This window comes from Taudactylus pleione, unplaced genomic scaffold (assembly GCF_031769625.1).
Source record: "Taudactylus pleione unplaced genomic scaffold, aTauple2 ptg000144l, whole genome shotgun sequence".
In the NCBI taxonomy this organism is placed as follows: domain Eukaryota; kingdom Metazoa; phylum Chordata; class Amphibia; order Anura; family Myobatrachidae; genus Taudactylus; species Taudactylus pleione.
The window spans coordinates 649,299-666,081 of NW_028284546.1; the positions used below are offsets into that span (position 1 = coordinate 649,299).

General features: G+C 39.5%; 1 protein-coding gene across 1 annotated transcript in view; it reads left to right on the forward strand.

The window, feature by feature from the left end:
* Positions 1 to 16,034, forward strand: part of LOC148522686 (uncharacterized) — a 115,014-nt gene extending 98,980 nt beyond the window's left edge. Inside the window, 1 exon segment of the mRNA XM_088473891.1 lies at positions 15,982 to 16,034. Within this exon segment, the coding sequence (XP_088330017.1) occupies positions 15,982 to 16,034 (53 nt within the window).
* The last annotated feature ends 749 nt before the right edge of the window (positions 16,035 to 16,783 follow it).

A 16,783-nucleotide genomic window follows, 5' to 3' on the forward strand; every position in this document is an offset into this window, starting at 1 on the left:
TCCTACACAAAGATACATACTACACAATGGAGACACACTACACAAAGGGCAGATACTACACAAAGGACACACACTACTCAAAGATACACACTACACAAAGGACACACACTATACAAAGGACACACACTACACAAAGATACATACTACACAAAGGAGACACACTACACAAAGGGCATATATTACACAAAGAACACACTACACAAAGGACACAAACTATACAAATGGCACATACTACATAAAGGACACACTATACAAAGGACACTACACAAAGGATACAAACTACACAAAGGACACATTCTACACAAAGATACATACTACACAAAGGAGACACACTACACAAAGGGCACACACTACACAAAGATACATGCTACACAAAGGATACACACTACACAAAGGACACATCCTACACAAAGATACATACTACATAAAGGAGACACACTACACAAAGGGCACACTACACAAATGACACACTCTACCCAAAGATACATACTACACAAAGGACACACACTACACAAAGGATACACACTACACGAAGGACACATCCTACACAAATATACATATTACACAAATGAGATACACTACACAAAGGACAAACACTACACAGATACTACACAAAAGACACACACTACACAGAGGATACACACTACACAAAGGATACACACTACACAAAGAACACATCCTACACAAAGATACATACTACACAAAGGAGACACACTACACAAAGGACACACACTACACAAAGATACATACTACACAAAGTACACACTACACAAATTACATGCTACACAAAGGATACACACTACACAAAGGACACACACTACACAAAGATACATACTACACAAAGGAGACACACTACACGAAGGGCACATACTACACAAAGGAGACATACTACACAAAGGACACACACTACAGAAAGATACATACTACACAAAGGACACACACTACACAAAGGACACAGTACACAAAGGATACACTACACAAAACAACATACAACACATAGGAGACACAGTACACAAAGGAGACGTACTACACAAAGGACACACACTACACAAAGGATACCCACTCCGCAAAGGTACTACACAAAGGAGACACACTACACAAATGGCACATTCTATACAAAAGACACACTACACAAAGGACATCCTACACAAAAATACATACTACACAAAGGAGACACACTACACAAAGGGCACATACTACACAAAGAACACAAACTACACAAAGGACACACACTACAGAAAGGAGACATACTACACAAAGGACACACACTACACAAAGATACATAATACACAAAGGAAACACACTACAGAAAGGACACACACTGCACAAAGGATACACACTTCACAAAGGAAACACAATACACAAAGGAAACACACTACACAAAGGACACATCCTACTCAAAGGAGACACACTACACAAAGATACATACTACAAAAAGGACACACACTACACAAAGATACATACTACACAAAGGACAAACTACACAAAGGACACACACTACATAAAGATACATACTACACAAAGGGCACACACTACACAAAGGACACATCCTACACAAAGGACACACTACACAAAGGATACACACTACATAAAGATACATACTACACAAAGGAGACACTACACAAAGGGCACATACTACACAAAGGATACACACTACACAAAGGACACACACTACACAAAGGAGACATACTACACAAAGGGCACACACTACACAAAGGATACACACTACACAAAGAAACATACTACACAAAGGAGACACACTACACAAAGGGCACATACTACACAAAGGACACACACTACACAAAGGATACACACTACACAAAGGACACATCCTACACAAAGATACATACTACACAAAGGAGACACACTACACAAAGGGCACACACTACACAAAGGACACACTACACAAAGAAACATACTACACAAAGGACACACACTACACAAAGGATACACACCACACAAAGATACATACTACACAAAGGAGACACACTACACAAACGGCACACTACACAAAGGACACACACTACACAAAGGACACACTACACAAAGGATACACACTACACAAAGGACACATCCTACACAAAGATATATACTACACAAAGGACACACACTACACAAAGGATACACACTACACAAAGGATACACAGTACAAAAAGGACACATCCTACACAAAGGAGACACACTAAACAAAGGGCACATAGTACACAAAGGACACACACTACACAAATATACATACTACACAAAGGACACACACTACACAAAGGATACAGACTACGCAAAGGACACATCCTACACAAAGGAGACACACTACAGAAAGGGCACATACTATACAAAGGACACACACTACACAAAGATACATAATACACAAAGGACACACTATACAAAGGACACACTACACAAAGGACACATCCTATACAAAGAAACATACTACACAAAGGAGACACACTACACAAAGGGAACTTACTACACAAAGGACACACACTACACAAAGGATACACTACACAAAGGACACATCCTACACAAAGATACATACTACACAAAGGAGACACACTACACAAAGGGCACATACTACACAAAAGACACACCACACGATTCATACTACACAAAGCACACACTACACAAAGGACACACACTACACAAAGGATACACACTACACAAAGGACACATCCTACACAAAGGAGACACACTACACAAAGGGCACATACTACACAAAGGGAACACACTACACAAAGATACATACTACACAAAGGATACACAGTACACAAAGGAGACACACTGCACAGTGGGCACACTACACAAAGGACACACACTACACAAAGATACATACTACACAAAGTACACACTACGCAAAGGATACACACTACACAAAGGATGCACACTACACAAAGGACGCACACTACACAAAGATACCTACTACACAAAGGAGACACAATACACAAATAGTACATACTACACAAAGGACACACACTACACAAAGATACATACTACACAACGGATGCACACTACACAAAGGAGTCATACTACACACACTACACAAAGGATACACACTACACAAAGATACAAACTACACAAAGGAGATACACTACACAAAGGGCACATACTACACAAAGGAGACATACTACACAAAGGACACACACTACACAGAGATACATACTACACAAAGGAGACACACTACACAAAGGGCACATACTACACAAAGGACACACACTACAAAAATGACACACACAACAAAAAGGACACACTACACGAAGATAAATACTACAAAAAGGACACACACTACACAAAGGATACACACTACACAAAGAAAAATACTACACAGAGGAGACAGTACACAAAGGGAACACACTACACAAAGGATACACTACACAAAGGAGACATACTACACAAATGACACACACTACAGAAAGATACATACTACACAAAGGAGAAACACTACACAAAGGGTACATACTACACAAAGGACACACTACTCAAAGGACACACTACACAAAGGAGACATACTACACAAAGGACACACACTACACAAAGGATACACATAACACAAAGGACACATCCTACACAAAGATACATACCACACAAAGGAGACGCACTACACAAAGGACACACTACACAAAGGAGACACACTACTCAAAGGACACACTACACAAAGGAGACAGAGTACACAAAGGACACATCCTACACAAAGGAGACACACCACAAAGATACATACTACACAAAGGACACAAACTACACAAAGATACATACTACACAAAGGGCACACTACACAAAGGAGACACACTACACAAAGGACACATCCTACACAAAGATAAATACTACACAAAGGAGACACACTACACAAAGGGCACATACTACACAAAGGACCCACACCACACAAAAGATACACACTACACAAAGGACACAAACTACACAAAGATACATACTACACAAAGGGCACACTACACAAAGGAGACACACTACACAAAGGACACATCCTACACAAAGATAAATACTACACAAAGGAGACACACTACACAAAGGGCACATACTACACAAAGGACCCACACCACACAAAAGATACACACTAAACAATGGAAACAAACTACACAAAGATACATACTACACAAAGGGCACACTACACAAAGGAGACACACTACACAAAGGACACATCCTACACAAAGATAAATACTACACAAAGGAGACACACTACACAAAGGGCACATACTACACAAAGGACCCACACCACACAAAAGATACACACTACACAAAGGACACACACTACAAAAAGGACACATCCTACACAAAGATACATACTACACAAAGTACACACACAACACAAAGGACACATCCTACACAAAGATACATACTACACAAAGGAGACACACTACACAAAGGACACACACTACTCAAAGATACACACTACACAAAGGACACACTATACAAAGGACACACACTACACAAATGATAAATACTACACAAAGATACATACTACACAAAGGAGACACACTACACAAAGGGCATACTACACAAAGATACATACTACACAAAGGACACAAACTACACAAAGGGCACATACTACATAAAGGATACACACTACACAAAGGTCACTACAAAAAGGACACACACTACACAAAGGATACACACTACACAAAGGACACATCCTACACAAAGATACATACTACACAAAGGAGACACACTACACAAAGGGCACATTCTACACAAAGGACACACCACACAAAGGACACACACTACACAAGAGACACAGACTACACAAAGATACATACTACACAAAGGACACACACTACACAAAGATACATACTACACAAATGACACACTACACAAAGGATACATCCTACACAAAGGACACATCCTACACAAAGGAGACACACTACACAAAGGGCACATACTACACAAAGGACACACACTACACAAAGATACATACTACAAAAAGGACACACACTATACAAAGGACACACACTACACAAAGGATACAAACTACACAAAGGACATCCTACACAAAGATACATACGACACAAAGGACAAACACTACACAAAGATACATACTACACAAAGGACACACACTACACAAATGACACACACTACATGAAGATACATACTACACAAAGGGCACACACTACACAAAGAAGACATACTACACAAAGGACACACTACCCAAAGGATACACACTATACAAAGATACATACTACACAAAGGAGAGACACTACACAAATGGCACATACTACACAAAGGACACACACTACACAAAGCAGACACTACACAAAGGACACACACTACACAAAGGATACACACTACACAAAGGACACATCCTACACAAAGATACATACTACACAAACGAGACACAATACACAAAGGGCACATACAACACAAAGGACACACACTACACAAAGATACATACTACACACACTACACAAAGGACACACACTACACAAAGGATACACACTACACAAAGATACATACTACACAAAGTACACACTACGCAAAGGATACACACTACACAAAGGATGCACACTACACAAAGGACGCACACTACACAAAGATACCTACTACACAAAGGAGACACAATACACAAATGGTACATACTACACAAAGGACACACACTACACAAAGATACATACTACACAAAGGATGCACTCTACACAAAGGAGTCATACTACACACACTACACAAAGGATACACACTACACAAAGGAGTCATATTACACACACTACACAAAGGATACACACTACACAAAGATACAAACTACACAAAGGAGATACACTACACAAAGGGCACATACTACACAAAGGAGACATACTACACAAAGGACACACACTACACAGAGATACATACTACACAAAGGAGACACACTACACAAAGGGCACATACTACACAAAGGACACACACAACAAAAAGGACACACTACACGAAGATAAATACTACAAAAAGGACACACACTACACAAAGGATACACACTACACAAAGAAAAATACTACACAGAGGAGACACAGTACACAAAGGGAACACACTACACAAAGGACACACTACACAAAGGAGACATACTACACAAATGACGCACACTACAGAAAGATACATACTACACAAAGGAGAAACACTACACAAAGGGTACATACTACACAAAGGACACACTACTCAAAGGACACACTACACAAAGGAGACATACTACACAAAGGACACACACTACACAAAGGATACACACAACACAAAGGACACATCCTACACAAAGATACATACTACACAAAGGAGACGCACTACACAAAGGACACACTACACAAAGGAGACACACTACTCAAAGGACACACTACACAAAGGAGACACAGTACACAAAGGACACACACTGCACAGATACATACTACACAAAGGACACACACTACACAAAGGACACACACTACACAGAGGATACACACTACACAAAGGACACATCCTACACAAAGATAAATACTACACAAAGGAGACACACTACCCAAAGGACACACACTACAAAAGATACATATTATACAAAGACACACTATACAAAGGATACACACTACACAAAGGACACATCCTACACAAAGGAGACACACCACAAAGATACATACTACACAAAGGACACAAACTACACAAAGATACATACTACACAAAGGGCACACTACACAAAGGAGACACACTACACAAAGGACACATCCCACACAAAGATAAATTCTACACAAAGGAGACACACTACACAAAGGGCACATACTACACAAAGGACCCACACCACACAAAAGATACACACTACACAAAGGACACAAACTACACAAATATACATACTACACAAAGGGCACACTACACAAAGGAGACACACTACACAAAGGACACATCCTACACAAAGATAAATACTACACAAAGGAGACACACTACACAAAGGGCACATACTACACAAAGGACCCACACCACACAAAAGATACACACTACACAAAGGACACACACTACAAAAGGACACATCCTACACAAAGATACATACTACACAAAGTACACACACTACACAAAGGACACATCCTACACAAAGATACATACTACACAAAGGAGACACACTACACAAAGGACACACACTACTCAAAGATACACACTACACAAAGGACACACTATACAAAGGACACACACTACACAAAGGATACATACTACACAAAGATACATACTACACAAAGGAGACACACTACACAAAGGGCATACTACACAAAGATACATACTACACAAAGGACACAAACTACACAAAGGGCACATACTACATAAAGGACACACACTACACAAAGGTCACTACAAAAAGGACACACACTACACAAAGGATACACACTACACAAAGGACACATCCTACACAAAGATAAATACTACACAAAGGAGACACACTACACAAAGGGCACATTCTACACAAAGGACACACCACACAAAGGACACACACTACACAAGAGACACAGACTACACAAAGATACATACTACACAAAGGACACACACTACACAAAGATACATACTACACAAATGACACACTACACAAAGGATACATCCTACACAAAGATACATACTACACAAAGGAGACACACTACACAAAGGGCACATACTACACAAAGGACACACACTACACAAAGATACATACTACACAAAGGACACACACTATACAAAGGACACACACTACACAAAGATACATACTACACAAAGATACATACGACACAAAGGACAAACACTACACAAAGATACATACTACACAAAGGACACACACTACACAAAGGACACACACTACATGAAGATACATACTACACAAAGGGCACACACTACACAAAGGAGACATACTACATAAGGACACACTACACAAAGAAGACATACTACACAAAGGACACACTACCCAAAGGATACACACTATACAAAGATACATACTACACAAAGGAGAGACACTACACAAATGGCACATACTACACAAAGACAAACACACTACACAAAGGAGACACTACACAAAGGACACACACTACACAAAGGATACACACTACACAAAGGACACATCCTACACAAAGATACATACTACACAAAGGAGACACAATACACAAAGGGCACATACAACACAAAGGACACACACTACACAAAGATACATACTACACACACTACACAAAGGACACACACTACACAAAGGATACACACTACACAAAGATACATACTACACTAAGGAGACACACTACAAAAAAGGGCACATAATACACAAAGGACACACTACACAAAGGATACACACTACACAAAGGAGACATACTACACAAAGGACACACTACACAAAGGATACACACTACACAAAGATACATACTACACAAAGGAGACACTACACAAAGGGCACATACTACACAAAGATACATACTACACAAAGGAGACACTACACAAAGGATACACACTACAAAAGATACATATTACACAAAGGATACACACTACACAAAGGACACATCCTACACAAAGGAGACACACTACACAAAGGACACACTACACAAAGGACACACTACACAATGATACATACTAAACACAGGAGACACACTACACAAAGGGCATATACTACACAAAGAACACACTACACAAAGGATACACACTACAAAAAGGACACACACTACACAAAGGAGACATACTACACAAAGGACACACACTACACAAAGATACATACTACACAAAGGACACACACTACATAAAGATACATACTACACAAAGGGCACACACTACACAAAGGACACACACTACACAAAGGAGACATACTACACAAAGGACACACAATACACAAAGAAGACATACTACACAAAGGACACTTACTACACAAAGGATACACATTATACAAAGATACATACTACACAAAGGAGTGACATTACACAAATGGCACATACTACACTAAGGACATACAATACACAAAGATACATACTACACAAAGGAGACACACTACAAAAAGGGCACAAACTACACAAAGGACACACTACACAAAGGATACACACTACACAAAGGAGACATACTACACAAAGGACACACTACACAAAGGATACACACTACACAAAGGAGACATACTACACAAAGGACACACTACACAAAGGACACATCCTACACAAAGATACATACTACACAAAGGAGACACAATACACAAAGGACATACACTACACAAAGATACATACTACACAAAGGACACACACTACACAAAGGAGATATACTACACAAAGGACACACACTACACAAAGGATACACGCTACAAAAGATACATTACACAAAGACACACTACACAAAAGTTACACACTACACAAAGGACACATCCTACACAAAGGACACACTACACAAAGATACATACTACACAAAGGAGACACACTACACAAAGGGCACATTCTACACAAAGGACACACCACACAAATGACACACACTACACAAGGGACACAGACTACACAAAGATACATACTACACAAAGGAGACACACTACACAAAGATACATACTACACAAATGACACACTACACAAAGGATACATCCTACACAAAGGACACATCGTACACAAAGATACATACTACACAAAGGAGACACACTACGCGAAGGGCACATACTACACAAAGGACACACACTACACAAAGATACATACTACACAAAGTACACACACTATACAAAGGACACACACTACACAAAGGATACAAACTACACAAAGGACATCCTACACAAAGATACAAAAGACACAAAGGACACACACTACACAAAGATACATACTACACAAAGGACACACACTACACAAAGGACACACACTACATGAAGATACATACTACACAAAGGGCACACACTACACAAAGGAGACATACTACATAAGGACACACTACACAAAGAAGACATACTACACAAAGGACACACTACACAAAGGATACACACTATACAAAGATACATACTACACAAAGGAGAGACACTACACAAATGGCACATACTACACAAAGGACACACACTACACAAAGGAGACACACTACACAAAGGACACACTACACAAAGGATACACACTACACAAAGGACACATCCTACACAAAGATACATACTACACAAAGGAGACACAATACACAAAGGGCACATACAACACAAAGGACACACACTACACAAAGATACATACTACACACACTACATAAAGGACACACACTACACAAAGGATACACACTACACAAAGATACATACTACACTAAGGAGACACACTACAAAAAAGGGCACATACTACACAAAGGACACACTACACAAAGGATACACACTACACAAAGGAGACATACTACACAAAGGACACACTACACAAAGGACACACACTACACAAAGATACATACTACACAAAGGAGACACTACACAAAGGGCACATACTACACAAAGATACATACTACACAAAGGAGACACTACACAAAGGATACACACTACAAAAGATACATATTACACAAAGGATACACACTACACAAAGGATACATCCTACACAAAAGAGACACACTACACAAAGGACACACTACACAAAGGACACACTACACAACGATACATACTAAACACAGGAGACACACTACACAAAGGGCATATACTACACAAAGAACACACTGGACAAAGGATACACACTACACAAAGGACACACACTACACAAAGGAGACATACTACACAAAGGACACACACTACACAAAGATACATACTACACAAAGGACACACACTACATAAAGATACATACTACACAAAGGGCACACACTACACAAAGGACACACACTACACAAAGGAGACATACTACACAAAGGACACACAATAAACAAAGAAGACATACTACACAAAGGACACTTACTACACAAAGGATACACATTATACAAAGATACATACTACACAAAGGAGTGACATTACACAAATGGCACATACTACACAAAGGACATACACTACACAAAGATACATACTACACAAAGGAGACACACTACAAAAAGGGCACATACTACACAAAGGACACACTACACAAAGGATACACACTACACAAAGGAGACATACTACACAAAGGACACACTACACAAAGGATACACACTACACAAAGGACACATCCTACACAAAGGACACACTACACAAAGATACATACTACACAAAGGACACACACTACTCAAAGATACATACTACACAAAGGAGACACACCACACAAAGGGCACATCCTACACAAAGATACATACTACACAAAGGAGACACAATACACAAATGACATACACTACACAAAGATACATACTACACAAAGGACACACACTACACAAAGGAGATATACTACACAAAGGACACACACTACACAAAGGATACACACTACAAAAGATACATTACACAAAGACACACTACACAAAAGTTACACACTACACAAAGGACACATCCTACACAAAGGACACACTACACAAAGATACATACTACACAAAGGACACACACTACTCAAAGATACATACTACACAAAGGAGACACACCACACAAAGGGCACACTACACAAAGGACACACACTACACAAAGGACACACACTACACAAAGGATACACACTACACAATGGGCATATCCTACACAAAGATACATACTACACAAAGGAGACACACTACACAAAAGATACACACTACACAAAGGACACACACTACAAAAAGACACATCCTACACAAAGATACATACTACACAAAGGACACACACTACACAAAGGACACATCCTACACAAAGATACATACTACACAAAGGAGACACACTACACAAAGGGCAGATACTACACAAAGAACATACACTACTCAAAGATACACACCACACAAAGGACACACCCTATACAAAGGACACACACTACACAAAGATACATACTACACAAAGGAGACACACTACACAAAGGGCATATATTACACAAAGAACACACTACACAAAGGACACAAACTACACAAATGGCACATACTACATAAAGGACAAACACTACACAAAGGACACTACACAAAGGATACACACTACACAAAGGACACATCCTACACAAAGATACTTACTACACAAAGGAGACACACTACACAAAGGGCACACTACACAAATTACACACTCTACACAAAGATACATACTACACAAAGGACACACACTACACAAAGGATACACACTACACAAAGGACACATCCTACACAAATATACATATTACACAAATGAGATACACTACACAAAGGACAAACACTACACAGATACTACACAAAGGACACACACTACACAGAGGATACACAGTACACAAAGAATACACACTACACAAAGGACACATCCTACACAAAGATACATACTACACAAAGGAGACAAACTACACAAAGGACACACACTGCACAAAGATACATACTACACAAAGTACACACTACACAAAGGACACACACTACACAAAGTACACGCTACAAAAAGGATACACACTACACAAAGGATACACACTACACAAAGATATATACTACACAAAGGAGACTACACAAAGGGCACATACTACACAAAGGATACACACTACACAAAGGACACACACTACACAAAGGAGACATACTACACAAAGGGCACACACTACACAAAGGATACACACTACACAAAGATACATACTACACAAAGGAGACACACTACACAAAGGGCACATACTACACAAAGGACACACACTACACAAAGGATACACACTACACAAAGGACACATCCTACACAAAGATACATACTACACAAAGGAGACACACTACACAAAGGACACACTACACAAAGAAACATACTACACAAAGGACACACACTACACAAAGGATACACACCACACAAAGATACATACTACACAAAGGAGACACACTACACAAAGGGCACACTACACAAAGGACACACACTACACAAAGGACACACTACACAAAGGATACACACTACACAAAGGACACATTCTACACAAAGATATATACTACACAAAGGACACACACTACACAAAGGATACACAGTACAAAAAGAACACATCCTACACAAAGGAGACACACTACACAAAGGGCACATAGTACACAAAGGACACACACTACACAAATATACATACTACACAAAGGACACACACTACACAAAGGATACACACTACGCAAAGGACACATCCTACACAAAGGAGACACACTACAGAAAGGGCACATACTATACAAAGGACACACACTACACAAAGATACATACTACACAAAGCATGCACACTACACAAAGGAGTCATACTACACACACTACACAAAGGATACCCACTACACAAAGATACAAACTACACAATGGAGATACACTACACAAAGGGCACATACTACACAAAGGAGACATACTACACAAAGGACACACACTACACAGAGATACATACTACAAAAAGGACACACACTACAAAAAGGACACACTACACAAAGATACATACTCCAAAAAGGACACACACTACACAAAGGATACACACTACACAAAGAAACATACTACACAGAGGAGACACACTACACAAAGGACACACTACACAAAGAAACATACTACACAAAGGATACACACCACACAAAGATACATACTAAACAAAGGACACACACTACACAAAGGATACACACTACACAAAGGACACATCCTACACAAATATACATATTACACAAATGAGATACACTACACAAAGGACAAGCACTACACAGATACTACACAAAGGACACACACTACACAGAGGATACACAGTACACAAAGGATACACACTGCACAAAGGACACATCCTACACAAAGATACATACTACACAAAGGAGACAAACTACACAAAGGACACACACTACACAAAGATACATACTACACAAAGTACACACTACACAAAGGACACACACTACACAAAGTACACGCTACAAAAAGGATACACACTACACAAAGGATACACACTACACAAAGATACATACTACACAAAGGAGACACTACACAAAGGGCACATACTACACAAAGGATACACACTACACAAAGGAGACATACTACACAAAGGGCACACACTACACAAAGGATACACACTACACAAAGATACATACTACACAAAGGAGACACACTACACAAAGGGCACATACTACACAAAGGACACACACTACACAAAGGATACACACTACACAAAGGACACATCCTACACTAAGATACATACTACACAAAGGAGACACACTACACAAAGGGCACACACTACACAAAGGACACACTACACAAAGAAACATACTACACAAAGGGCACACACTACACAAAGGATACACACCACACAAAGATACATACTACACAAAGGAGACACATTACACAAAGGGCACACTACACAAAGGACACACACTACACAAAGGACACACTACACAAAGGATACACACTACACAAAGGACACATCCTACACAAAGATATATACTACACAAAGGACACACACTACACAAAGGATACACAGTACAAAAAGGACACATCCTACACAAAGGAGACACACTACACAAAGGGCACATAGTACACAAAGGACACACACTACACAAATATACATACTACACAAAGGACACACACTACACAAAGGATACACACTACGCAAAGGACACATCCTACACAAAGAAGACACACTACAGAAAGGGCACATACTATACAAAGGACACACACTACACAAAGATACATACTACACAAAGCATGCACACTACACAAAGGAGTCATACTACACACACTACACAAAGGATACACACTACACAAAGATACATACTACACAAAGGAGACACAATACACAAAGGGCACATACTGCACAAAGTACCCATATTACAAAAAGGATACACACTACACAAAGGACACATCCTACACAAAGATACATACTACACAAAGGAGACACACTACTCAAAGGGCACACACTACACAAAGGACACACTACACAAAGAAACATACTACACAAAGGACACACACTACACAAAGGATACACACCACACAAAGGTACATACTACACAGAGGAGACACACTACACAAAGGACACTCTACTCAAAGAAACATACTACACAAAGGACACACACTACACAAAGGATACACACCACACAAAGATGCATACTACACAAAGGAGACACACTACACAAAGGGCACACACTACACAAAGATACATGCTACACAAAGGACACACACTACACAGAGATACATACTACACAAAGGAGACACACTACACAAAGGACACACACTACAAAAAGGACACACTACACAAAGATACATACTACAAAAAGGACACATACTACACAAAGGATACACACTACACAAAGATACATACTACACAGAGGAGACATACTACACAAAGGACACACTACTCAAAGAAACATACTACACAAAGGACACACACTACACAAAGGATACACACCACACAAAGATACATACTACAGAAAGGAGACACACTACACAAAGGGCACACACTACACAAAGATACATGCTACACAAAGGACACACACTACACAAAGGATACACACTACACAAAGGACACATCCTACACAAAGATACATACTACACAAAGGAGACACACTACACAAAGGGCACACTACACAAATGACACACTCTACACAAAGATACATACTACACAAAGGACACATCCTACACAAAGATACATATTACACAAATGAGATACACTACACAAAGGACAAACACTACACAGATACATACTACACAAAGGACACACACTACACAGAGGATACACACTACACAAAGGATACACACTACAAAAAGGACACATCCTACACAAAGATATATACTACACAAAGGAGACACACTACACAAAGGACACACACTACACAAAGATACATACTACACAATGTACACACTACACAAAGGATACACACTACACAAAGGACACACACTACACAAAGTACATGCTACACAGAGGATACACACTACACAAAGGACACACACTACACAAAGATACATACTACACAAAGGAGACACACTAAACGAAGGGCACATACTACACAAAGGAGACATACTACAGAAAGATAAATACTACACAAAGGACACACACTAAACAAAGGATACAGTACACAAAGGATACACTACACAAAAATACATACTCCACAAAGGAGACACAGTACACAAAGGAGACGTACTACACAAAGGACACACACTACACTAAGGATACCCACTCCGCAAAGGTACTACACAAAGGAGACACACTACACAAATGGCACATTCTATACAAAAGACACACTACACAAAGGACATCCTACACAAAAATACATACTACACAAAGGAGAAACTCTACACAAAGGGCACATACTACACAAAGAACACAAACTACACAAAGGACACACACTACAGAAAGGAGACATACTACACAAAGGACACACACTACACAAAGATACATAATACACAAAGGACACACACTACAGAAAGGACACACACTGCACAAAGGATACACACTTCACAAAGGAAACACAATACACAAAGGAAACACACTACACAAAGGACACATCCTACTCAAAGGAGACACACTACACAAAGATACATACTTCACAAAGGACACACACTACACAAAGATACATACTACACAAAGGACAAACTACACAAAGGACACACACTACATAAAGATACATATTACACAAAGGGCACACACTACACAAAGGACACATCCTACACAAAGGACACACTACACAAAGGATACACACTACATAAAGATACATAATACACAAAGGAGACACTACACAAAGGGCACATACTACACAAAGGATACACACTACACAAAGGACACACACTACACAAAGGAGACATACTACACAAAGGGCACACACTACACAAAGGATACACACTACACAAAGAAACATACTACACAAAGGATACACACTACACAAAGGACACACACTACACAAAGGAGACATACTACAC